At 41.6% G+C, this 24808-nt stretch overlaps 1 protein-coding gene across 4 annotated transcripts in view; it reads right to left on the reverse strand.

The window, feature by feature from the left end:
* The window catches only part of LOC143287661 (uncharacterized), a 107895-nt gene that overhangs the window by 81385 nt on the left and 1702 nt on the right, over positions 1 to 24808 (reverse strand). For 3 of the 4 annotated variants that reach the window (XM_076595822.1, XM_076595818.1, XM_076595820.1), the window contains exons 2-4: positions 21367 to 23486; positions 14817 to 14877; positions 8005 to 8040 (exon numbers count right to left, since the gene is read on the reverse strand). In XM_076595822.1, the coding sequence (XP_076451937.1) occupies positions 8005 to 8040; positions 14817 to 14877; positions 21367 to 22864 (1595 nt within the window). In that variant the 5' untranslated portion in view covers positions 22865 to 23486. The remainder of the gene's footprint in view (positions 1 to 8004; positions 8041 to 14816; positions 14878 to 21366; positions 23487 to 24808) is intronic. The other variant, XM_076595821.1, reaches the window with a different exon arrangement.

A 24808-nucleotide genomic window follows, 5' to 3' on the forward strand; every position in this document is an offset into this window, starting at 1 on the left:
AGCACACACAGACACATATTTACACAAAATGCATGTATGTGAATTATGCATGCAAATGCACACTATGCAAGCTCAACATTCATATGCGCACACACACACACACACACAAAAACCAAGCGCAAAGACACACTTACACACACAATACATGCATGTGAGCACATGCAGGTACACACACACCAACATACAAACAAGTGTTCACACACACACACACACACACACACACACACACACTGTGCATGCATGTGAACACACACACACACACACACACACACACACACACACACTGTGCACGCATGTGAACACACACACACACACACACACACACACACACACACACACACGCGCGCACTGTGCATGCATGTGAACACACACACACACACACACAGTACTTGGCATCTCACCCCACCAAACAGCCATCTGTTTCAGACACCAAGACTCCATGTTGGGTACTCCCCCTTCCTCACATGGCTCCCGTCACATCACAGGGATTTACAGTTCAGATAGTCATCCCCCTATCTCAATCCCTAACTTCCCGTTACAAGGATTTACACTTGAGCAGAGCTGCACCTCCCTACCTCAATCCCTCACTTCCTCTACATCACAGGGATTTGCTCTTGCATCTCTCCCTGAATCAAATCACTTCTTCTGCCTTACACACACACACACACACACACACACACACACACACACTGATATTTACTATCTCTACTTCCAAAAACTTGTTTTGCCTTACATACACACGCTAACATTTGCTATCTCTAATTCCAGTGTTTCGTAAAAGAAGTCGAAGATAACGTAAAGTGCATGAGTTAGCATCTTCCTTCCCTTCATGGAGAGGCCACAATCATTTGTTGACCATCCTGTCACTCAGAATCTCCATCACCATACTTGCCGCATTGCATGTTGCAGTTAAATCATGACCATAGTGGTCCCATCATGTCCCTTCCTGGCCTGCCTCTTATACATAATAAAAAAAAAATGAAATTAAAATAACCATGGTGGGTTTTCGGTTTATGAGAGCCACAAAAAAATTTCTTTTCCACTCATGGGGGTGGATAAAGATCATACTGGAGCATGTGGATGCACAAATACACACACACACTGACACAGATACACACATATGCACAAGCCCACATGCATGCATACATTCTCTCAGGCACACAGGCACAAATGCATACATGTGCATGCTCATTTGCGTCATACACACATCGTCATGATCATGCACACACACACACACACACACACACACACACTCACACACACACGTGTGCACACAAAGAGTCAAATACAAACATGTGCAAACACACACAGAGTAATACACACACACACACATAAACACACACACATGCACAATGCACACACACGTACACATATATGCACACACATGCATCAGGCACTTACACACACAAAATATACGCACTCTGTATTTTTTACCTCTCTGTATAATCAAGGGACCCCCAACCCCCAATCCCCGCACCCACCCACCCCCCACATCCCCCCAAAAAAGACAAACACAAACAAAAGGGGGAAGCCCAAGATAGCGATCCAACAGACAATTCATAACAAACACTGCCTTCCTTTGTCCTGTCCACGTGTGTAACAAAGAGTTATTGAATTACAGCTGCATGTACACACAAGGAAAGTGCAGCAAGATCCTTGTGCAAACAAGCTGTCTTCACTTACCCCCCCCCCTCCCCTCCCCTCACCCCACTAACCTCTGCCCTCCCCACCCCCCTTAACCCCCTGTGTAAGCCTTCCACTTAACTTCCATCATGGGAAACACACCACGAAGTGGTGATGGCTCTAAGTCATATCTTAAAGGAAATAAACAGTCACAAAGCATCACATCAAAAAATTTTTTTTTAAATAACAATCTCTGAAGTATCATCATCATCACTCCCAGTGGTCATCATACGCAAAAGATTTTTTTTTTTCAAAAATTCAATTAACTCAAATTTTTAGGTTCTACAGAAGACAGCAGGGAGGTGGGGGGTGGGGGCAGGGAATTGGGGAGGAGGGGGCAGGGGAGGGGAGGGGGGGCAGGGGAGGGGGGAAGGGGGCAGGGGAGGGGGGAAGGGGGGGAGGGGGCAGGGGAGGGAGGAGGGGGCAGGGGAGTGGGGAGGATGCAATCTGTCCCAACTTTTATCCCAACACCTATTTTTTGTGCGTTTTTTTGTTTGTTTGTTTGTTTTTTTTATATTCACTGTATGACAAGAATATGACTCAAATATTCATATTTTGTGACTGTTTTTTTAGATCTCAAAGGGCCAGTCAAGGAGTAGCTGCTGCCATGAAACTGTAAACATTTTACCTCACTATTTACCTCACTATCTTTATCTGTATCTACATCCAGCAGACAGACCTCAAACATCAAAAGAAGATTACTCAAAATTTAATATTTAGAAACAAACACCTTCTAAGTTCTGTCTGTGAATGGACTTAAAGAAACAATGGAAGGCGGAGCAGAAAAAGATCCCAACTGATCCCAACTTCCATCCCAGCAGCCATCCCTTTATCCATTAAGACACCTCAACTGGGTTCAAACATGTATACCAAGAGAAGTTATGGGCAAAGATCCATTATATTCATTGGGTGGATCTGAACACTTTCTTCCTCATAATATATATATGTATATTATTATCATCATTATTATTATAATAGCCAATGAGATTAGTAAGCTAACTCTGCAGGAGATTATTTATCTATTTTCTATATACCTTGAACTCAGGACAATAAGTTTCATGCCTTCATGCCCACCCCCAACTCAACACTTCTACCCCCCCCCCCCCCCCTCTACCCCCCCCCCCCCCCCAGACCCCCCAACCACCCCCTTCCCTTCATGAGCCTATCCCTTGATCCGACCTTTTGTTTCTCCTATCCCCCCACCCCACCACCCCCAAAAAAAGTAAAAATAGGCCACTGATATTCAATATGGTGTACCCATGTAGTGCAGTTCCAACAGTGACATTCAATATGATGTATCATTGTATGCATGTCCTCTCCTGTTGCCACTAACCTAATTCTTTCCAGTTCAGCTTCTGTTAGGCCAGCTTGTTCCAAACGTTACCACTGCTGTATGAACGTCACATAGAATGCTGTCGTAGCTTCTTTGCCTCGACGCTGTGCAAAGTTTGACTCTCTCTAAAATACTGTTCTCTGTTTACTTGAGTCCCTTTGAAAGAATGCTTCATGTTATTTAGGAACCAACCCAACAAACAAATGTTGTTTTTTGTGTGCTTTAAAAAAAATCCAAAATCATGCAAGTGAATGTGATTGCTTACCCTACCATACCTTAGATTTTTTTTTAATTAATTTTTTTTTAATGACAAACTGACAACACTGCAGAATGGACAGGAAAACCATTTGCAGACCAAGGCTTTGACAAACAACCGGCAGACCTGGAGGAATCTGGTGAACAGTTCTTCTGTGCTGCACCCCAGTGACTCTTGAGGGAGGAGGAGAAGAGGATGATGAAGAAAAAGATGAGGAGGAGGAGGAGGATGAAGAAGAAGAAGAAGATGATGATGATGATGATGAAGGAGAAGAAGGAGACGAAGAAGACGACGACAATGACACTGACGACGAAGAAGAAGAAAAAGACGAAGAAGAAGAAGAAGACGAAGATGAAGATGATGTTGGTGATGGTGATGACGGTGATGATGATGAAGAAGAAGAAGAACAACAACAAGAAGAAGATGATGATGATGATGAAGGAAAAGGAGATGGAGCAGAAGACACTGATAACTGAAAAAGTCAAAAAAACAAAACAGACCCCTGGCTTGCAACCTACCAGTTCTGATAGGGGTAGGGGGAAGACTCGGAAGAAGAAAGCACACTCTGAAGCTGTCTGTACCAGATCCACATCAAATTCCCCAGGCTGCAGCCCCTTAAAAGGCCCATTCTGACACTGCTCTCAGTTCAACCACTCACATAAATCCCACACACACTTCCAACTACTGATGAACATACTGTCAAGTCCAAAATCACTTCTCGTACTGAAACTCGTGAAACCTTCACACGATGTTCAGACCCTCGAACATCACCCAAGGCAAGAGATCATTCAAATGAGTGAGGATTAACGAGTGACAGGAGCAAGGCTGCAGGATGACTGAAAGCCCAAGGACATGGTGGCTCGGTGATGGATGCCACCTTCATCAAACTGACCGCTCTTTCCACTCACCAGTCATCGACACATGATTAAATGCTGCTGAAATTAAAGGCACCAAAATTATCGCTCATGATCAAGCTTTATGACCTAAAATTATCGCAGTGTAGCATCATCACAAATGCTGTCATGATGGTAGGTCCGCTGCTTCCTCTTGTTTGACTTTTGTTACAAAAAATAATCGCAATGTAACACTATGCTATCAGGTCGGCATGTCTGCTGCTGCCTCATATTTGACCTTTTTAACAAAAAATTATTGCAATGTAACACAATCACAAATGCTGTCATACTGGTATGTTCGCTGCTTCCTCTTGTTTGACCTTTTAAACCAAAAATTATCGCAATGTAACACCATGCTGTCACATTGGTATGCTCCCTTCTACTTCCTGTATGTCTTTTTTCAACCAAAAATTATTGCAATGTAACACCATCACAAATGCCGTCATATTGGTATGTTCGCTGTTTCTTCTTGTTTTACCTTTTTAACCAAAAATTATCGCAATGTAACACCATGCTGTCATATTGGTATGCTCCCTTCTACTTCCTGTATGTCCTTTTTCAACCAAAAATTATTGCAATGTAACACCATCACAAATGCCGTCATATTGGTATGTTCGCTGTTTCTTCTTGTTTGACCTTTTTAACCAAAAATTATTGCAATGTAACACCATCACAAATGCCGTCATATTGGTATGTTCGCTGTTTCTTCTTGTTTTACCTTTTTAACCAAAAATTATCACAATGTAACACCATGCTGTCATATTGGTATGCTCCCTTCTACTTCTTGTATGTCCTTTTTCAACCAAAAATTATTGCAATGTAACACCATCACAAATGCCGTCATATTGGTATGTTCGCTGTTTCTTCTTGTTTTACCTTTTTAACCAAAAATTATCAAATTGTAACACCATCACAAATGCAAGTGGATGAGTATCACAAGCCATTCTAAATGCATAAACTTTAGGTTTTTACCACTATTTTTTTCTGCATGATAGCATGTACATATTGGTATTTGTTCTAAAATCAAGTATACACACTGGAGTTGATTCTAAAAATGGTGTATTTGGTATGCACCTGTCTGTATTCATTCTAAAAGCAGCTATGTACCTGATATAATTCATTCCAAAAGCTACTTTATACCAAGCATAATTCATTCCAAAAGCTACTTTATACCAGGCATAATTCATTCCAAAAGCTACTTTATACCAGGCATAATTCATTCCAAAAGCTACTTTATACCAGGCATAATTCATTCTAAAAGCAGCTATGTACCTGATATAATTCATTCTAAAAGCTACTTTATACCAGGCATAATTCATTCTAAAAGCAGCTATGTACCTGATATAATTCATTCTAAAAGCTACTTTATACCAGGCATAATTCATTCTAAAAGCTACCGAGTACCTGGTGTATAATCCATTCTAAAAACTACTATGTACCTAGTATAATTCATTCTAAAATCCACTGTGTGCCTGGTGTATAATTCATTCTAAAAACTACTATATACCTGATGTCATTAATTCTATCAGCTACTAATACCAGATGTAATTCATTCTGAAAGCTACTAAGTACCATGAACCAATTATGTATGAGTATTCATTCATTTTTATTTTAAAATGTAACATAAAAAGTCACTTGTGCATCATAACACAAGCTCACACACTCAGACACAACACACTCTAAGGGACAAACAAACTGTGAGTATTTACAACAGAATTATAATCATGCTCACACACACACACACACACACATGCACACGCACACGCACACACACACACACACATCCACACCCATTTCTATAACCCATAGCTAATCATATACAGGTGCACCTTCCCGTCAATAACTGCTGGGTTTTTTTTTACATGAAGTTGCCACACCAGTTCTTTACTATGACCAGATAAATGGGTGCACATACTTAGTTCAGCTACCACAGAAAAAAGTTCTTCTATTATTACCAGGGAACTGTAGCTGACGGAAATATGGGTGATGAACATGAAAAAAGTGGATACGGTGCATATGTACTTTACAAATAGATTGCATACAGTGTATGTATGTACAAATTACAAATTGATTATCTATATCAAACACACACACACACACACACACACACACACACACACAACACAACACAACACAACACAACACAACACAACACACACACATTTATATATCACAGCATAGAATTTACACATGTACATTGCAGATGGATACTGTATGATAACAAACAAAAGATATTATATTCTATAGGTTCATATGAATCTTATCAAGAAAATATATTCTGGAAGAAAAAAACCAGTGAATAATGACAATAAAAAACAGAGAATAATGTCAATAAGAAAGTGGAACAGCTGGGAAGTAACATGGAATTACGTCCTGTGCAAACATCAATCGGGAACCCATACACAAATTCATTTGATACACTGGGGAACAAATGATACTTCATGGGAAAATACAGAGCTTCACAGGATGAACATCTGATCCCATTTATGAAAAAAAAATCATATAAACTGCTAATAACTACCACCCTATCTCATTTATAAAAAACATAATATAATGCTGACAAGTACCATCCAATCTCATTTGTAAAACAAAATACATCATGCTGATAACTGGACTATACTAGAATAGGATGACCCAGGTAAAACAGGACAATATTCCAAGCCGTCTGACCACCTTTTCATCAATATAAATCACTCAAATGATCAGTTCTGTGCCACCTTCCTAAGAGAGAACAGTTCTGTCTTACAAGCACAACTCCCACATGCCTCGAACCTCATGCACATGCATTCACACCATGCTCCTTCCTCTCCACACTCACTCAAGTGCTAACATTTCTTTGAAAAAGGCCAAGGACTAAGCACACACTCCGAAAGATAAAAGTTCCCTCTGAATACCCTCTGATTGAAGACAGTCACAGTGGGTGTTGGGTAGGAGGTGAAGGTGTTAGGGGGATGTGGGTGGGGGGCTAGGGGGTGGGGTGGGGAAGCTGTGGAGAAAGGCAGAATTCTAGCACTTATACCCTCTTGATTGAAGACAGTGTGTGTTGGGTGGGAGGTGAGGGGGGTGGGGGGATGTGGGTGGGGGTTTGGGGGGGGGGGGTGAGGGGGAGGTGTGGAGAAAGGCAGAATTCTAGCACTTATACCCTCTTGATTGAAGACAGTGTGTGTTGGGTGGGAGGTGAGGGGGTGGGGGGAAGTGGGTGGGTGGTTGAGAGGTTGAGGAAGGTGTGGGATGGGGGGGCGGGACAGTTGTGGAGAAAGGCAGAATTCTAGCTCTTCAAATAACAATGCAAGATATGCAAGTCTGTCAATCTGTACAGCATCCAATATCATCTTAGATCACCAGCAGGCAGAAACATTCTCAAGAGGTTTAGTCACAATCAACTGTAAAAAAAACAAAAACAAACATAACCCAGCATGCAGGCGTACAGCAAACGATCCTCAAAAGATGCAGTCTGTCTCGTCTTTTCCTTTCTTTCCCCCCACAAATGCAACTACCACATGTCATCATGCACACCCTCATTCCCACCCCACCCCCCTGACAACCCCCCCCCCCATCCCCCCAAAGTGAAATATTCAATGGCAGCTGAAGAGCAATAACCATGCAAACGAGAAAGGATCAAGAGAAGTCCTTGCTTCATCATCATCATAGCAAGGGGAGAGCATAGGTGGCACAGACTGTGGGGGTGTAATACTGGTGGCTAGTCTCACAGGAGAAGCATCAGTCTTGAGGAGTATCAGCTCAGCTGAGGAGTATGTATAGATATATATACTGCAGGCACATGCTTTGAGAGAAGGCTGGCTGCTGGAGGGTGTATTGCTTCTGAAACGTTTACTCACAATTTCTGGGCCCAGCCTCGCAGGTAGTCCATTCCACTGATCAACAATAAACATCAGTGCTCATGAGATTGATCAACATCAGCATCCTGCCATTTCATCAGGATCCAGGGACTGTATATATGTATATGTAACATGACAATGGCTAAACGCCCCCCCCCCCCCCCACACACACACACCCAAGTCCGCCCCCCCCCCCATGCCCCCCCCCCTCCCCCTCCCACACACACACATAAAAAAGACTACCATTAGAGATGGTTTCCGTGGTTGTCTGGTTTCTTTGACATGTGTGTGTGTGTGTGTGTGTGTGTGTATGCATGCATGCACATGTGTATGTGAACAGTGATCATTGGAGCGTGTCTGATGTTCGCATAATTCATCAGTGTGTGTGTGTGTGTGTGTGTGTGCACGAATGAGTCTGAGTGTCTGTGTAGGTGTGTATAAATGTGTGTATGCAAACATGTATTCATACACCTGTAGGTTTGTGTGCATGTAAGCAAGACAGACAGACAGAAGACAGAGAGAGAAAGAGAGAGAGACTGCAGAAGAGAGAGACAGAACAAAGAATGAGTGGAGGGAGAACAGACAGTTTAACAGCAAGTGTCTATGGAGAGAACAGAAAGTTTAACAGCAAGTGTCTATGGAGAGAACAAAGTTTAACAGCAAGTGTCTATGGAGAGAACAAAGTTTAACAGCAAATGTCTATGGAGAGAACAAAGTTTAACAGCAAGTGTCTATGGAGAGAACAAAGTTTAACAGCAAGTGTCTATGGAGAGAACAGAAAGTTTAACAGCAAGTGTCTATGTAGATGTTCACAAGTCCTACTTCACTGCAGGAGCGACGGACAAACAAGACACTGAAATTCTGCATTATAATTTATACTTTGTGTAAGATATAAACTAAGGATGCATTACAATTTATACTTTGTGTAAGATATAAACTATGGACAAACAAATTTGGTGCTATTCTGGCAGTACATCAATCCAAAATAATAATTAAAAAAAAATCCCCAAGCCTCAATCAAAATTGTATATATATATATATATATATATATATATATATATAATGAAATAAAAGAATAATATCTGTCCAGCTCAGAAACAAACCTTCTCCATGCAATGGTCTTTTCACTGATCCGACAGTAATTCAAAACAAACTATATTTTTCAGCCAACAAGGCACATCTCTGACTTCCTGCGTCCTATCGACTGTACACATCCTATATATGTCTGAAAACTAAATTCCGACCGCCACTTTGTGCCACCCGTCACAACGAACACAATACACGACAACATCATTGATCACAAGAAACACACACGATCACAGTGAACTTGCATGCTTCAGTCTCTTGTACAGTTCAATTTGACAAGGGTCATGCTCACCCATTGTATTGAATTGAAACGAAATCGCCTTATAGTACATGATCAAAATAACTTTCTTCCTTAAATTCAGGGGATGCACCTTATGTGCTGCAGTGCCATGTGGTCGGAAAAGTATGTACTGGGGCACAACTTTACTTTTCACCACCCTGAACCTCCCACCCATGGTAACAGATAACACTGAGAAACAACAATAGACTGAGGAGGAGCAGTACAGAGAGAAAAGGAGACTGGCAATGTAAATGGCCTGGTTTTCCTCCCTTCCTCCCACACACATTCTCTCCCCATTCTGATCTCACTGCCAGTTTGCTGCCTCACATGTCTCTCTCTCTCTCTCTGTCTGTCTGTCTGTCTCTCTCTCTCCCTTCCTCCATCCCTCTCTATCTTTGTCTCCCTCCCTCCCCCTCTCTCTCTCTCTCTCTCTCTCTCTCTCCTATTCTGTCTCTCACTCAAGCTCTCTCTCTAGCTCTCTCTCTCTCTTCTATTCTTTCTCTCTCCTCTCCTTGATAATTTCAAACAGCTGAAAGGAGTCAACAACACAGCCACCCACACAATTGTCCTGAATCTGTAACCACCTCCCTCCTCCTTCACTCACACCAGCAGAGCAGAGAAGTAAAGAAAGAAGGGAAGAGAGCAGCAGGGAAGAATGCCTTCCACAATCACTACAAGCACACAAAATAAAAAGAGAAAGGGGGAAGGGCAAGGACCAGGGGGACCACAGAGGAGGGCAGGATGCTTTGACAGCTATAACCCTTTACTGCCCATAGAGGGATTATTCAATGCCTTCAGACAGCCACAAACCCCTTACTGCCCAGCCACAAACCCCTTACTGCCCATTCAGGGATGATTCAATGCCTTCAGACAGCCACAAACCCCTTACTGCCCATTCTGGGATGATTCAATGCCTTCAGACAGCCACAACCCCTTACTGCCCATTCAGGGATGATTCAATGCCTTCAGACAGCCACAAACCCCTTACTGCCCATTCAGGGATGATTCAATGCCTTCAGACTGCCACAAACCCCTTACTGCCCATTCAGGGATGATTCAATGCCTTCAGACAGCCACAAACCCCTTACTGCCCATTCAGGGATGATTCAATGCCTTCAGACAGCCACAAACCCCTTACTGCCCATTCAGGGATGATTCAATGCCTTCAGACAGCCACAAACCCCTTACTGCCCATTCAGGGATGATTCAATGCCTTCAGACAGCCACAAACCCCTTACTGCCCATTCAGGGATGATTCAATACCTTCAGACTGCCACAAATCTGTCACTGCCCATTCATTCAGCCATGCCCCTCTGTACTGACCATGGCACCAGGAGATAATTGTACTGACAGTCTGCACCAGACACTGCCCACTGATCAAGGACAAACTTGATCACTAAGCCCACTGAACCAGGCAAACAGTGTGAAGTGGTGAAGGGCCACTCTGTGAGGATGGCTGGGGATCTGCTGTGCAGCCTTGGTCATGTGTGGTGAATCCTCCAGGGACGGTGATGGGCGTGATGGTTAATGTCTGCTCATCTTGGCAGCGCCCCTTCCATCCTCTGCCTTGAACTTCTGTCTGAATGATGAGGGATGCCCACGCATTGTCCCCACCCCATCCCCCTTTCTGTTTTTGATAATGGGTTCCAAACTATTCGCAGAGACCTAGTCCTTGACACACAACCCACAGACGTGGACTGCCCTGAGCTGTAACCAACCTCTTCCTTTATTCACACACTCCAAACAGGACCAACAAAGCAAGGGGGAGAAGAAAAGAAAAGAGCAGCAGGGAGGAATGCTGTCCACAATCACAACAAGCACATGAAAAGATAGAGGAGGAGGGGGGAGAGGGGGAGGAAAGTGGAATCATTGACCTGGAAACTAACATCTCAGGACTGAATGCTTAAAGACAGCCACAACTCCCTTACTGCCCATTCAAGGAAGACTGAATGTCTTCTGACAGCCAGAAACCTGTTTGCACCAGACACCGCCCACAGATCAAGGACAAACTTTCACCCACTGAACCAGGCAAACAGTGTGAAGTGGTGAAGGGCCACTCTGTGAGGATGGCTGGGGATCTGCTGTGCAGCCTTGGTCATGTGTGATGAATCCTCCAGGGACGGTGATGGGCGTGATGGTTATTAATGTCTGCTCATCTTGGCAGCCCTCCTCCAACCCTCTGCTTTCAACTTCTGTCTGAGAGATGAGGGATGACCAGGCGTTTTTTTGTATTTTGTTGTTGTTGGTTGTTTTCTTTCCTCTTTTAAACAATGTTAAACTGAGACCCAGGCTTTGATACACAACTGACTGACCTGAAGGAATCTGGTTTTTCTGTGTGGGGTGCACGAATGACTCTTCGCAGAATTAAGGGAGATGAAAAAAGAAGAATGGGTTCCAACCCTTTCTGCAATGGAGGGTGAATCAAGTGAATGACAAATGACTGAACAGCAATGAGGAGTATAGGGAAACAACTTGTGAATGTTGTCATATGCTGTTGATCTGTTTACGCACTTATTCTGGTACTGACACTTGCTAATCCAAGCAAGCAATGCACAAGCACGCACACATGCTCGCACACGCACACATTTTCTTTCTCTCCGCACTCCCTCTATCTCACATGCAATTACACACGACAAATCCATGTGCTCCCTTTCCTCTCTCTCTCTCTCTCTCCCAACCCTCTCTAAGTACAGCTCTCTCTGTGTCTCTGTCTCTCTCTCTCTCTCTCACACACTCTCTCTCTCTCTCTCTCTCACACACACACACATGCACGCAAACATAAACACACACACACAGTCTCTCTCTCTCTCTCTCACACGTGCGCGCGCGCACACACACACACACATGCACGCAAACACAGACACACACACACACACACACACAGTCTCTCTCTCTCACTCTCTCTCTCTCTCTCTCTTTCCTCTGTTGTGTATCTCTACAAACACCATGCTTTCATTTTATAAAAAATATTGTGTAGTGTAGACCCTATTCAGGGCGGGGACTGGACCTAAAAAAGCACACCAGTGTTTATCTATTATCCTCGAAATAAAGAACTTGTCTTGTCTTGTCTTGTCTTGTCTCTCTCTCTCTCTCTCTCACACAAGCTCTCCAGGCCCAGTGGGCTGTACAGGAAGGAAGTGGGACCACCAGTCTCAGACCTTAAGCAAACATTCCTCACATTTATCACTACTTAGCAGCTGTGAGGCCAGCTTTGGCCAGTGACAGCTTAGGGCAGTGAGAGGGGCAGCCCAACAGAGTGTGAAACCTGCCAAACGGTGACCACACAACTGGTTGTATTGTACACATCCCTACTGACCGACTCTATCCCACCATGACTGGGTCAGCACATACTTTTTTCTTTTCTTTTCTTTTTCCCTCAAGATAAAGTGCACAACTGGTTTTGTCCACCGAGATGTTGCAGGTTTGTATACATGTCAACAGTTTTGTCCCGGAATCAGCATCAAAGATCACCTGTTGCTGGCTGCTGTTTCAATGGTATGTCATACAGTCCAAAATTTTCAAAACCTGCTGTGTTTTATCGATCATCTGATCGCAAAGGGCGCCTATTGATCGAAATCGTGCTAACAACAATCATTACAATGCTCCTTTGAAATATACACTGAAATAACAACTACGTAAAACGAAGCAAACTTGGACTGAAATGAATAAATAAAGTTGGACAATTTTGATTAAAAAAAAAAATTTTAAAAAAAAAGATTCAAGCCAGGCCAGAAGAAGAAGAAGACAAGGAAAGATGGCTGATATCTTCGCTCTGCACCAAGTATTTGATTTTCTTCCATTCTTAATTTCTTTCTCCCTTTTTTTCCCCCCACTTCACTGCGAACATAAAAGCTAAAATCCAAACTGCATTTCACAAAACAAAGGCATCAGCACAAATCAACAACATAATGGCAGATATCTTCGCTCTGCTGCAGCTGTTTGATTCCAATTCTTTTCTTTTCTTTTTTTTTTTTTTTTTTTTTTTTTTAATTCCTTTCACTTCATTGTGAACATGAACATTTAAATTCAAGCTGCAATATACGAAACAAAGACATCAGCACATATCAACAGCATAATGGCAGATATCTTCGCTCTGCTGCAGCTGTTTGATTCCAATTCTTTTTTCTTTTTTTTTTCTTTTTTTTTTTTTTTAATTCCTTTCACTTCATTGAGAACGTGAACATTTAAATTCACGCTGCATTTTACGAAACAAAGACATTAGCACATATCAACAGCATGATAACAAAACATCATCACTATACGTTGTCCTCTTTGCTACAGCACAGTTTCAGTTTCAGTAGCTCAAGAAGGCGTCACTGCATTCGGACAAATCCATATACGCTACACCACATCTGCCAAGCAGATGCCTGACCAGCAGCATAACACAACGCGCTTAGTAAACACAGCAATACTCTGAGTGCCAGAATGAGAGAGGTCTGGAGCATCAATCCTGCCCCTGCTACCACTCATTTCAGGTCAGTGACATCTGACTGCACATGGGTCAACGAAGCATGCCAAACGCACAGCATGGGAGCTCTGGAGATGGGCAGAGAACACCACTTGTGTTTGCTTAAGGAAGCACTGATGTGGACACTAACCGGTGTTTATCTCTGCTGGAGATGGCCAGTCCATGGAAATGATCTGGCTATCATGTCTCATGTCTTTGAAATGTGTTTTTATTAATAATGATAATGATTATAACAATAATAACAATGGTAATAATGGAGATTAATACCACACCTCCCGGACAGGGAACTTGTGGTGTTTATATATTCTGATCTTCAACAAGTTTTTGTTCTCTTATTTGGTTTATGGCTTAGTGTGTGAGAGTGTGTGCATGTCTGCATGATTGTATATTTCAGTGTGTGTCAGTCTGTCTACCCCATTGTGTTTCTCTGTCTGTTCCAGCACACTTTAATGTGCAAACATATTTTCTTATGCAATACCTACATAAAAAAAAAAATCAACAAACAGGTAATGAAATGAACTTCACAAAAAGCCAGTAAGACTTTGTTTTAGAAAATATACTTCACTGTACAGGACATCACAGACATGGTTCTATCAACAGCACAGATTAAAGAACAAACTGAATTAATCTGACACAGTGATTAAAGTATTGGTGTAATTACTTGTAACAACCACAAACATGACATAAATGAAAACACCAGTATAACATTAACAGCATCATCATCGAACAGCTTAATGGAAAATAAATAAACAATGCTACAAAGACAATATCAGTATGCATTTGAAGTGTATTTACATACATGTCCAAATGCATATATATCAGAATTATTTTGCAGCAAACAACGCCGACGTTCATACCAATGTACTAACATTATTATTCACAGTTATAATTCTATCATAAACAGTAATACACTGCCTAGTTATAAAGCAGTTTGCTGTCCGAGGCACAAATATTCAGGAAAAAAATGTAGGACATTACCTGTAAACTCCATGGCGTCGACTAGGAGCCTTCAGACTTGAGCTCTTCTTTTTCTCCGCACCTAAAATTTGTCAAACAGACACTATGCAAGAATGCATCAAAACATAATGTGCTATCACATACAGACTACCAGCACATTAAACATGTGTTCTGACCACTTTCAAACTACTTCAGCTCTGATCCTCACACTCTCTCTCCATATATCATTGTAATATATCTGTAATTATACTGCTCGAAAAAGAAAAAGAGAAAAAATTAGATACGGTGCAAATGTGTTGCTTCCATCCTGATCAAATAAGGTTTAAAACATACATATATGTGAAAACATTCTAATGGTGTGATATAATTTTTTTCCTAAACTCTTTCTGGTTTCATTAGGATAATTGTACTAAAATGTGCTTGTTGTAACCAATAATCATAAAACTGATATCATGCTCATAATATTGACCTAATAAGGTGTCCAAGCACACACAGAACTCAGAATACAAATGGAAAAAAAAACATAATTTATTAACTTTTTGAGACTCAATGACATGATTGCTGGAAATTTGCACAAGCCACTGAGTTTGATCAAGCATAAATGACATGAGCATAAATCACAAGACAAGCATACATAGCTGACTTCAATTGTGTTCAAAGGAGAGCAAAGAAGGGGAAATTTTGAAGGATCATAACAAAAGATTTCAACTAAAGCAGAATCTGAACCTTACTTCATGTGGTACCGTTAGCAAAATGCAAAATGACATGGACACATACACGTACACCATGCATTCACTCAACCATGTGCTCAAGCATGCACACGTGTGTATGTTATCACACATTAGTATATTATATATTACAGAATACACACACAAGGACATACAATGATATATACAGAGACAGATCTGGTAGATATATGTAGAAGATATTAGAAACACACCATGCTCACTGCGTGCAGATGGATCTGAAGTAGCTGTTTGCTGACAGTGACTTTACATTGGTAAAAATTTTTTAAAAAAGAATAAATATGAATTTTAAAAAAGCAACTTTCATGGTTTTGTCTTTTCTATTCTGTTTGGTCCGTAAAGTACAATTGTGAAACATGACTTTACAAAAGGCAGAAAGTGTACATGTGAGTATCTGTGTGTGTGTGTGTGTGTGTGTGTGTGTGTGTGAATTTATATGTGAAAGTAAGACAGTTTGAGTGTTACTGCATAATGTGTGTGGATGTGTGTACATGGAAATATGTAAGTATGTGCATGTGCACTTATAAGTTTGCATTAAATCTGGGAATGATGGGAGAAGTCACATGCAGAGATTGGTTGGAGGTTTAACATGAAGCTCTCAAAAACTGTGTGAGTGTGCTATCGTATAACACAAGCAAGCACACACATACATGTGTTCACATGTTTTTTTTCTCTTTTTACACAGGTGTGCCAAAGAGACACTTTAAGTTTAAACAACTTACCAAGTCTATAACTGCCTGTCACCAATGTCATCAACTTTATTAGCAATGTATGCGTCTGTACAGTTTACAAAAGTTAGTCAAATCATGATTATTAAAATGTTATCTTAAAAGATAAGTTGAACTACCCCATGAGTAAATGTATGATTTTTGTTGTTGTTTTTGTGAGGGGGGATGTTCATTTACAACAGATACACACATATGCCTAAATTTCATATATATTTTTTTTTAATATTTTTTTATATGTGTCAGACATAATTATCAGATTATGATTTATCTTTAATCTAATTATTTTCATCAGGCACCCCACCCCCCACAGAAAAAGCACTGAGCAGAATGTGCCACAGTTATGAAGACAAGAAACAATTTATCATATTCTGAATACATAACTTCCATTTTCATGGAAAAGCTCCACACTTTTTTGGCTTCCATACAATGAGTCCGACTCAAACAAAGCATTGTCAGAAACAGGACTTCTAAAAAGAATTCCTGCAGAAACGATAACGCTAAAACTAACCACTGATCTTGGTCTCTACAACATGACAAAAAGCTAACAAGCTGCAAACATTATGCTAAGACATTCACAAACATGCCTAAATCCTAACAAAGTCGATCATATCCTACTCCGGGCTGCCAGTGACACTATTAAGTTAATGCACAACAACTGAATGTCGAGCCCTGTCACTGGAACTATCACGGTATCAGCAGGCTGTCAGCCGTATCAGGCACCCCTCCCCCTCCTCCCCGGCTGCCACACAATGAGTCAGGGTGTCTCAAGCCGCAATGGGGATGGAGGAGGGGGGGGAGAAAGAGAGAGCGGTGACATTGATGAATCCCGTTTCCTGCCCCCTGAAGAGGCTTGCTGCCTGAACAGGATACCAAGAGGCTGGCTGTGTCACACACATACACTCTCTCCCTCTCTCTCTCACACACACACACACTCCCTCTCTCTCTCTCTCTCACACACACACACTCTTCACACACACACACACACACACACTCCCTCTCTCTCTCTCACACACACACACACTCACTCCCTCTCTCTCTTTCTCTCTCACACACACACCTTCTCACCTCTCTTTCTCTGACTGGCACACACACACACACACATTCTCTCTCTCTCCCTCACACACACACACACCCTCTTTTTCTGTCTCTCTCCGTCACACACACACGCACGCACACACTCCCCCACTCTCTCTATCACCTCACACACACACACACACACACACACACATTCTCTCTCTCTCCCTCACACACACACACATCCTCTTTTTCAGTCTCTCTCCCGCGCATGCGTGCACACACACACACACACACACACCACACACACACACACACTCTTTTTCTGTCTCTCTCCAGCACACACACAATCTGCAGGCCCTTAAGATTACCCCATCCCTTCCCTTCTGTTTAGAGGGCCAGTCTTCCCTGAGTGTGCCTGGCAATGACTACTGAAGCCTCAATCAATAGCTAATGTTACCTCCATGAACAAGAAAGGGCCAGGGTGAACACCACTGTTACTTGAGACTGAAGGCATGCATGTGTCTGTCAGTGTTGATGAACTTGATCAACTGGCTGAGGTGGTGGTGGTAGTGGAGGTTATTTTTTTTGTTTTTTTAACTGGTGGTGTGTGTCCATCGAGATTGATGACCATAGTTGTCATCCAGCTGGGGGATGGGGGGGAGGGTAGTGGTGGGGGTGTGGGGGGGATGCTCATGAATCTATCTGTGACTGCGCAGATGGCTGAATAGTCCAGACCTATATAAACTGTAGCATACCTAGATAAACAAAATGTACGTATGAACCACTGAAAGGTGCATCTTAACACCACTGTTCCTTAAGACTGAAGACATGCAGAGGTCTATCAGTGTTGAACTTGATGAACTGGCAGATGTGGTGTTGGTAGTGGAGGTTTTTGTTTGTTTTTAACTAAAGCAGATCTAGATTAACACAATGTTCATAAAACACTGAAAGATGCATCTTAACACCACCGTTACTTGAGACTGAAGACATGCAGAGGTCTGTCAGTGTTGATGAACTTGATGAACTGGTGGTGGTAGTGGAGTTTTTTGTTTGTTCTTACTGGAGAAGACCAAACAAAACAATGTACATGAATGGTGTGTCTTAGCACCACTATTCTGTGAAACTGAAGGCATGCAAGTGTCTTTCAGTGTTGATGTCAACTTGAGGAACTGGTTGTGGTGGTGGTTTGAGAGGCTTTGGTTAGTTTTTAACTGGAGGGGACCTATCTGTACACAATATATGGTTAGTGTGTCTTAGTAAGTCAGTCGTAGTTAACACTACTGTTACTTTGTTGATGGAATACATGGGTCTGTCAGCTGACAAAACTTGATGAACTGGTGGTGGTGGTGGTGATAGTTTTTGTTTGTATGTAACTTGAGAGCTCTGTCTATGCACACAAATGCTGTGTCTTCAAACTGCTGCCACTTGAGAGTTATAGAGCTGTCATCGTTGGTCAGTTTGATTAGTTGGTAAGCTGAATGATTAAACAAGACTTTTACACTCTGCAAGCTGAAGTTTGATCAGAGTGCTACCGCTGCTTGATAGAACAGTCAAACACAAATAAGCCCACCGAAGCATGAAGGGAACCTGGGAGTCACAGCCTACAAAGAAGAAGACAGCTGCTTGGTTGTTTGGTTTGCATGCCATCTTCTGTGTTGTTAAACAGGGGAGCTGGGGACGATAGAGGGAGGGGTTGGGGACGATGGCGGGAGGGGTCACTAACACCTGTTGTACAATATTGTGTGCCTCCACACCACTGCTGCTTGTGACTGAACACATCCCTGTCACTGTTGATCAATACTGTAAACTGCTGCTGAGGAAGCTTTGTTTCTCTCTCTACTTTGTTTTTATAAAATATCTGTTTTAACCCTTAAAGTGCTGCATATAATCAAACGACTATCAAACACATGAATGGTGTGCCTTCACACAACTCTTGCCTGAGGCTGAATGCATAGGTGATGTTCCTATGCCTGGCTGTCTGTGTCAATCAACTTGATGAACTGCTACTGTGTTTTTAAAACTTGTAACAATGAATAATGTGAATACTCATTTTAGTTCCTCAGCATGCATTTTTTGTAGTGATGCACATGTCTGGTATGCATTGGTGAGGAAATCGCCAGCTCTATGCAAAGGTTTCCACATAGGAAACTAAAGGCATAAGAAACAATACAACCATCATGATATCTTGTCATAGTTATAAAATATACACAATGAATAATAACTAAGACTTGTATATATGCATATAATGCAAGCATCCATCTGATGTGAACAAAACAGATTTTGACTTTTTTTAAATTGTAAACCAAATTATCTAACTGTGTGCAAGGAGCTTTTTGAAGCTGCAATGCAAAACCCAAGAGTTAAACAAAACGAGATCCAAGATCGACAAACCATGCAAAACCTAAGATTTAAACAAAACCGGATCCAAGATTAGACAAAGCCAATGCAAGCAAGAGTTAGGAAGCACTACTGTCTATACGCATTCTATCAACTTGTGCATACTTAACTTGATGCAAAGCCAGTTGCTGTTAACCCATTTAACCCATTCAACCATAGGGACTTTACAGCCTCAGCAGGCTTCCATGGCATACTGATGCGGAAAAACACAAAAAATAAACTGAAATCAAACAGGTTTTTCCGCCCAAACTGACATGCTTCGGCACAGCTGAAAATACTGTAGAAGTTAGTTCCCTCTGCTTTCAGTTTAAGTTCACTTTGCTTTCACAGTTTAAGTTCACTTTGCTTTCAGTTTAAGTTCACTTTGCTTTCAGTTTATGCATATGTAGGAACTTGGAAACCTGTTTTAATGAACCAATTTTCTACGCCCAAATGTTCGCTGAGTCAACAGAGGTGTGGTAACAAGTATCATCTTGTTAAACTTCATTAAAAGTATGTTATATATTTCAAAATCAAAGCAGAAAATGTTATCAGCAGCAAGCAAAATGGAAAGGAAAATGAAAAAATGGTATGAAGATGCAAACAAACAAAATTAATAAATAGCATTCAACTCAATGTCTATTAAACAAAATATTTCAACACGTGCACAAATTTCAAGCAATATATAATATTTACACACACTTGTGTTCATACGCATGCATGCACACTTGAGCGCATACCCACACACGCGTGCACACACACACACACACACACAGAGTATATGTGCATGAGACAGCCTATACAATATCAATACTGATTCTTAAAACTACATATCAAATGAGCCTAGTTGAAGGGAGGGGGGGTGGGGGGGGGGGGGGGGGGGGAAATGTGCTGCATCTGTATTTCCTTACTTTCTGAAACATAGCATAATGTGAATTTGGGATAAGGTTAAAATAATCTGACCTGTTTTTGTTACATCATTAGATTTCATCATTCACAGAAATGAAGACTACAATGACAGTAACAACTGTTTATGATCATAGTCTTTAATGGCTGCATGGTTTCCTTCAAGTTCAATACATATAATTACTAATCTGGTCTGGTCTATATTCTCTCAAGCCTTTAAGATCGCAATCAATCTGTGACTAATCATTGACTAATCATCATAGTTGTAGCAAATAGTTTCTGGGTCCCATGGTGTTTGTTGTCTGTTTTGATAACAGATTCTATTTTGTGACACTTTTTTTTTATAACTTTTTCATCTTACTGTAGCTTTTAAATAACAGATAAGAAACAATTATCCATTAAATGATTTCTGCTTCTTTCTTTATCATTGGGCAAATAATTCAACACAATCTCAGCCAAGGAATCAGAGAATGTCAATATTTCACTCCCAACACAAACTTTATGCATTTGATTACAGCTCATGTTTTGTTTGTCTACATCCTCGTTTGATTTTTTTTCATGAAGTTAAGACATTTAACAAAAACATGCAAATCAATTAATCTTTCATTTTCAAGGACTCTGTGGATACATGCAAAGGAATCCACAAGAACATGCTTTGTACAAAACGATCACTAACCATCAATTTACAAACCAAACTGCAACACAGATTCCATGATAAGAGAGGAAATATATCAAGTCTGACTCTAAGACACTGAGCATGCACACTCTTTGTACACAAAAATAATACATGTGAATTACCTGCACCCTCTCCTTCTCCTTCTCCGACAAACTCGTAAATCCCATCTTCGGCACTTTCCTCCGGCATTTCAATGTACTCATTTTCCCCTCCAGGATCAGATTTGGACGTCTGCAAAATTCTGGGGCCACCCACTTTAAAAGTTTTGGCGTTTGTTCCTTCTGAATGAGACGGTGGGTGCACAGTGTTGATATGTTTCACAAAGTCAGACACCTTCATCCCTTTGGCAAAAATGGACTCTTCCTTTGCTGCTTTCTCCTCCTCTGCTTCCAGTTTGGCGCGCTGCATTTCTCGCGCCTTCATCTGCAGCTCTATGTGATCAGTCGTTTCTGAGGCTCTCCTCTCCTGACTCTCTGTTGGAACCCCACGCTCAAAGTCAAACTTTAGTCGCTCAAATCGCTCACTGCTCATCTTCCGTACACTCAGCATGCGAGGGTCAGCAACCTCAGGATTATTTGGCTTTCCTAAGGAATTGGATTTATTCTCTTCAAAAGATTTAAAGTTGTTTCCCTTTGTAAGTCGTTTGGTGTGTGTTGTGGTGTTTACTGTGCTTTTTTCAGTTTTGTTGGAATCTGAGGAGACCCTCTGCACAGGGATTTCACGTGTTCCCGCCCTAAGCCCAGTTCTGCTGGAAGCACTGTTTTGGTCTGTGGAAGTTTTCTGGGAAGTTAACGATGACATTGATGATGTTTTTGCTGTTCCCGCTGTTGTTCCTTTGCCAGAGGTCTTGCTGAGCAGTGATGATGTGGATAAAGAAGAACCTGAAGACTCAAGCTTGGATTTATTGTCATAAGTACCACTGGGAGTTCTCTTGCCTGTAACATGTTGCACAGGAATTTCAACCCTTGTCTCTTCCTTTTTCTCAGCACTTTTCAAGCCAGAACTCTTCAGTCCTAGACTTGTTTTTGTATCTGCCTCCCGTCTTTTGGGACTCCAAGAGCGACCCACTGAGGATCGATCCCCTCTCCTCGATGACGGGGGTGACGTGGTGATGTTGATCCGGCTGGGGAAGGCATTATCCCTGGAAGACACACTACTGACGGCACTGCACCTGGGCACATTTGTCGTCGTCACACCTGACGAAAGTTTTGACGTCGATTTATTGTCCGAAGCGACTCCTTTAGTGACCGCGGAGGATGTGGAAGTTGAGGACAGGATCCGGGTTGACGTGGAGGTGACGGACTCACTCTTCTTGCTGGAGAAGGCACTGTGTGCAGGGCTGGAGGACCCTGACCGCGGACTGGTGGTGCCTGACCGCGGGCTGACCGGCCCTGACCGGGGGCTGGACGCACCTGACGACGATGCTGTCTTTGTCCCCCCAGCCCCTTTCTTGTCGTCAAACATGGCCTTCAGATCCTGCACGTTGGCAGGCTTCAGCGGAGTGTAGGAAGTCTTCCGGGCGGCAGATCCTGCAGACGATGATCCCGACACGAAACCTTTGTCGTGTACAGGATCTGCCCCTGTCCGCTTCAGGTTCACACCGAATGGCTTTGCCTCCATGCTGCTTGCAGTCCTGTGGTCTCAGTTAGCTAAAATCCAACCTTTGAAAGAAATGCAGTGACTTCTTGTCGAGTCTAGTCAAATGTGTCAGAATAATCCATAACTGCGATGCTTCATTTCACCGTTCTTGGTGGTCATCTATTTTCCACCGATGGCTGGTACTGCAAGAAGCGTGACACACTTTCAGGTCAATCTCATTCAACGAAAAAACATTTCCTGTGTACCAGTTACTTGGATTCAAAATAGCTATAAACACTGTTAGTTGTGTTCAATCAAGACACGCAATATATGGTAACTATGGGTTGTGTATACACATGATCTCCGTTTTTAACAAGCCTCATGGAGAACGCTAAGTGAGACAGGTCACACTATGTCAGACTACTCACTGGTATTACACGGCTAGTTGCTACAGTTCCAAAGAGCACTCATGCCACCATGCCTTTCACTCCCATTGTCGCAACTTGCAGTAAACACTTAAGAGCTATGCACTGTGATGCAACAGCAACACGTTCAGAATACCAAAAAAGCCACGGGTTGTAGCACACACACATGAGGTGAGGAACTGACTGTCCAATCAAATGCTGCAGGGGCTTTACTTATTTCCACATCCTTCCCTCAGGAGCTGAAAGAGGAAATTCAACAATCAATATAATTAATAGTAAATACCAACAAAGTTAAATGCATGAGAATACAACAAGCATACATAATTAGATTTATAACACAATAATGTGTGATTCAACAACTTTATGATAAAAAAACAAAACAAAAAATCTTTATAGTCAAACTACCATCACACCACACCACCATACAGCAGTAAATGTAACTCTTGAAAGCATCACATATCAATTCAAATATAGAAATTATTTCTTCAAATAAAAATACTGCATGAAACAAAATCCATAAATCATGAAGATATTATGTATCAGAAAAAATACAGTATAACATTAGAATAAGAAGAAAAAAAAAATTTTTTTAAATGGCAAAAGCAAAAAAAAAAAAAAAAAACTATGCAAAATTATCACTATCTACAATGAAGAAGCAACAAGCAGTTCTTGTTTATATGATACTGTGCATAATTGCACACACACCCAAATCTTGTTTTGAATAAACGACTGACCTTTTCAGATTACCATTCCATAAACACACGTAAATATTTGTGCACATGCACACTCACACACACTTATTATGTATATAAATAAATAAATAAATAAATACATATATATATATATATATGCACACAAACATAGTTACACACACACACACCACACACACACACAGAGGTATATATGCACACTCATACTCACACACACACACACACATAACACACACACACACACACACACACACACACATACGCACACAATCACACACACACACACACACACAAACACACACACACCTTTTGCGACTTTTATTTCTGTCACATAGGACATTATCCTGATCTCCTGTGCTTAATTTTCTCTCCCCTTAAACATACGAGATAAACTGCCTCTTGCACAGCCTTTTAATGTGCTTGTAATGATGCTTCTTCCAAATCATTCTTGAAAGAAAAACGTAGGCACTGCTCTGAAAGCAAACTTTGTAAACCAGTTTATAAAACACATTGGCTGTCACAGCTTCTCTCTCTCTCTCTCTCTCTCTCTCACATACACACACACGCACACACACACATGTGCGTGCGCACGCGCATGCATGCACACACGCACATTTACAAACATGATAATAAATATGTTCACACAATGGTTTCATACAAAAGGTATTTAAACTGCAGTCTGTCATGGCTGATAATCACTTTTTCAACTTAATCTCTCTCACAAGCTATACATGTATTCACACACACACACACACACACACACACACCACAATAATTCAATAAATCTTGTATGTGTGTGGGAATGGGGAAAGGCTGGGAAGACAGGGTCATCTCGAACAGAGTATGAATCC

This window comes from Babylonia areolata, chromosome 11 (genome assembly GCF_041734735.1).
Source record: "Babylonia areolata isolate BAREFJ2019XMU chromosome 11, ASM4173473v1, whole genome shotgun sequence".
Lineage (NCBI taxonomy): Eukaryota > Metazoa > Mollusca > Gastropoda > Neogastropoda > Buccinidae > Babylonia > Babylonia areolata.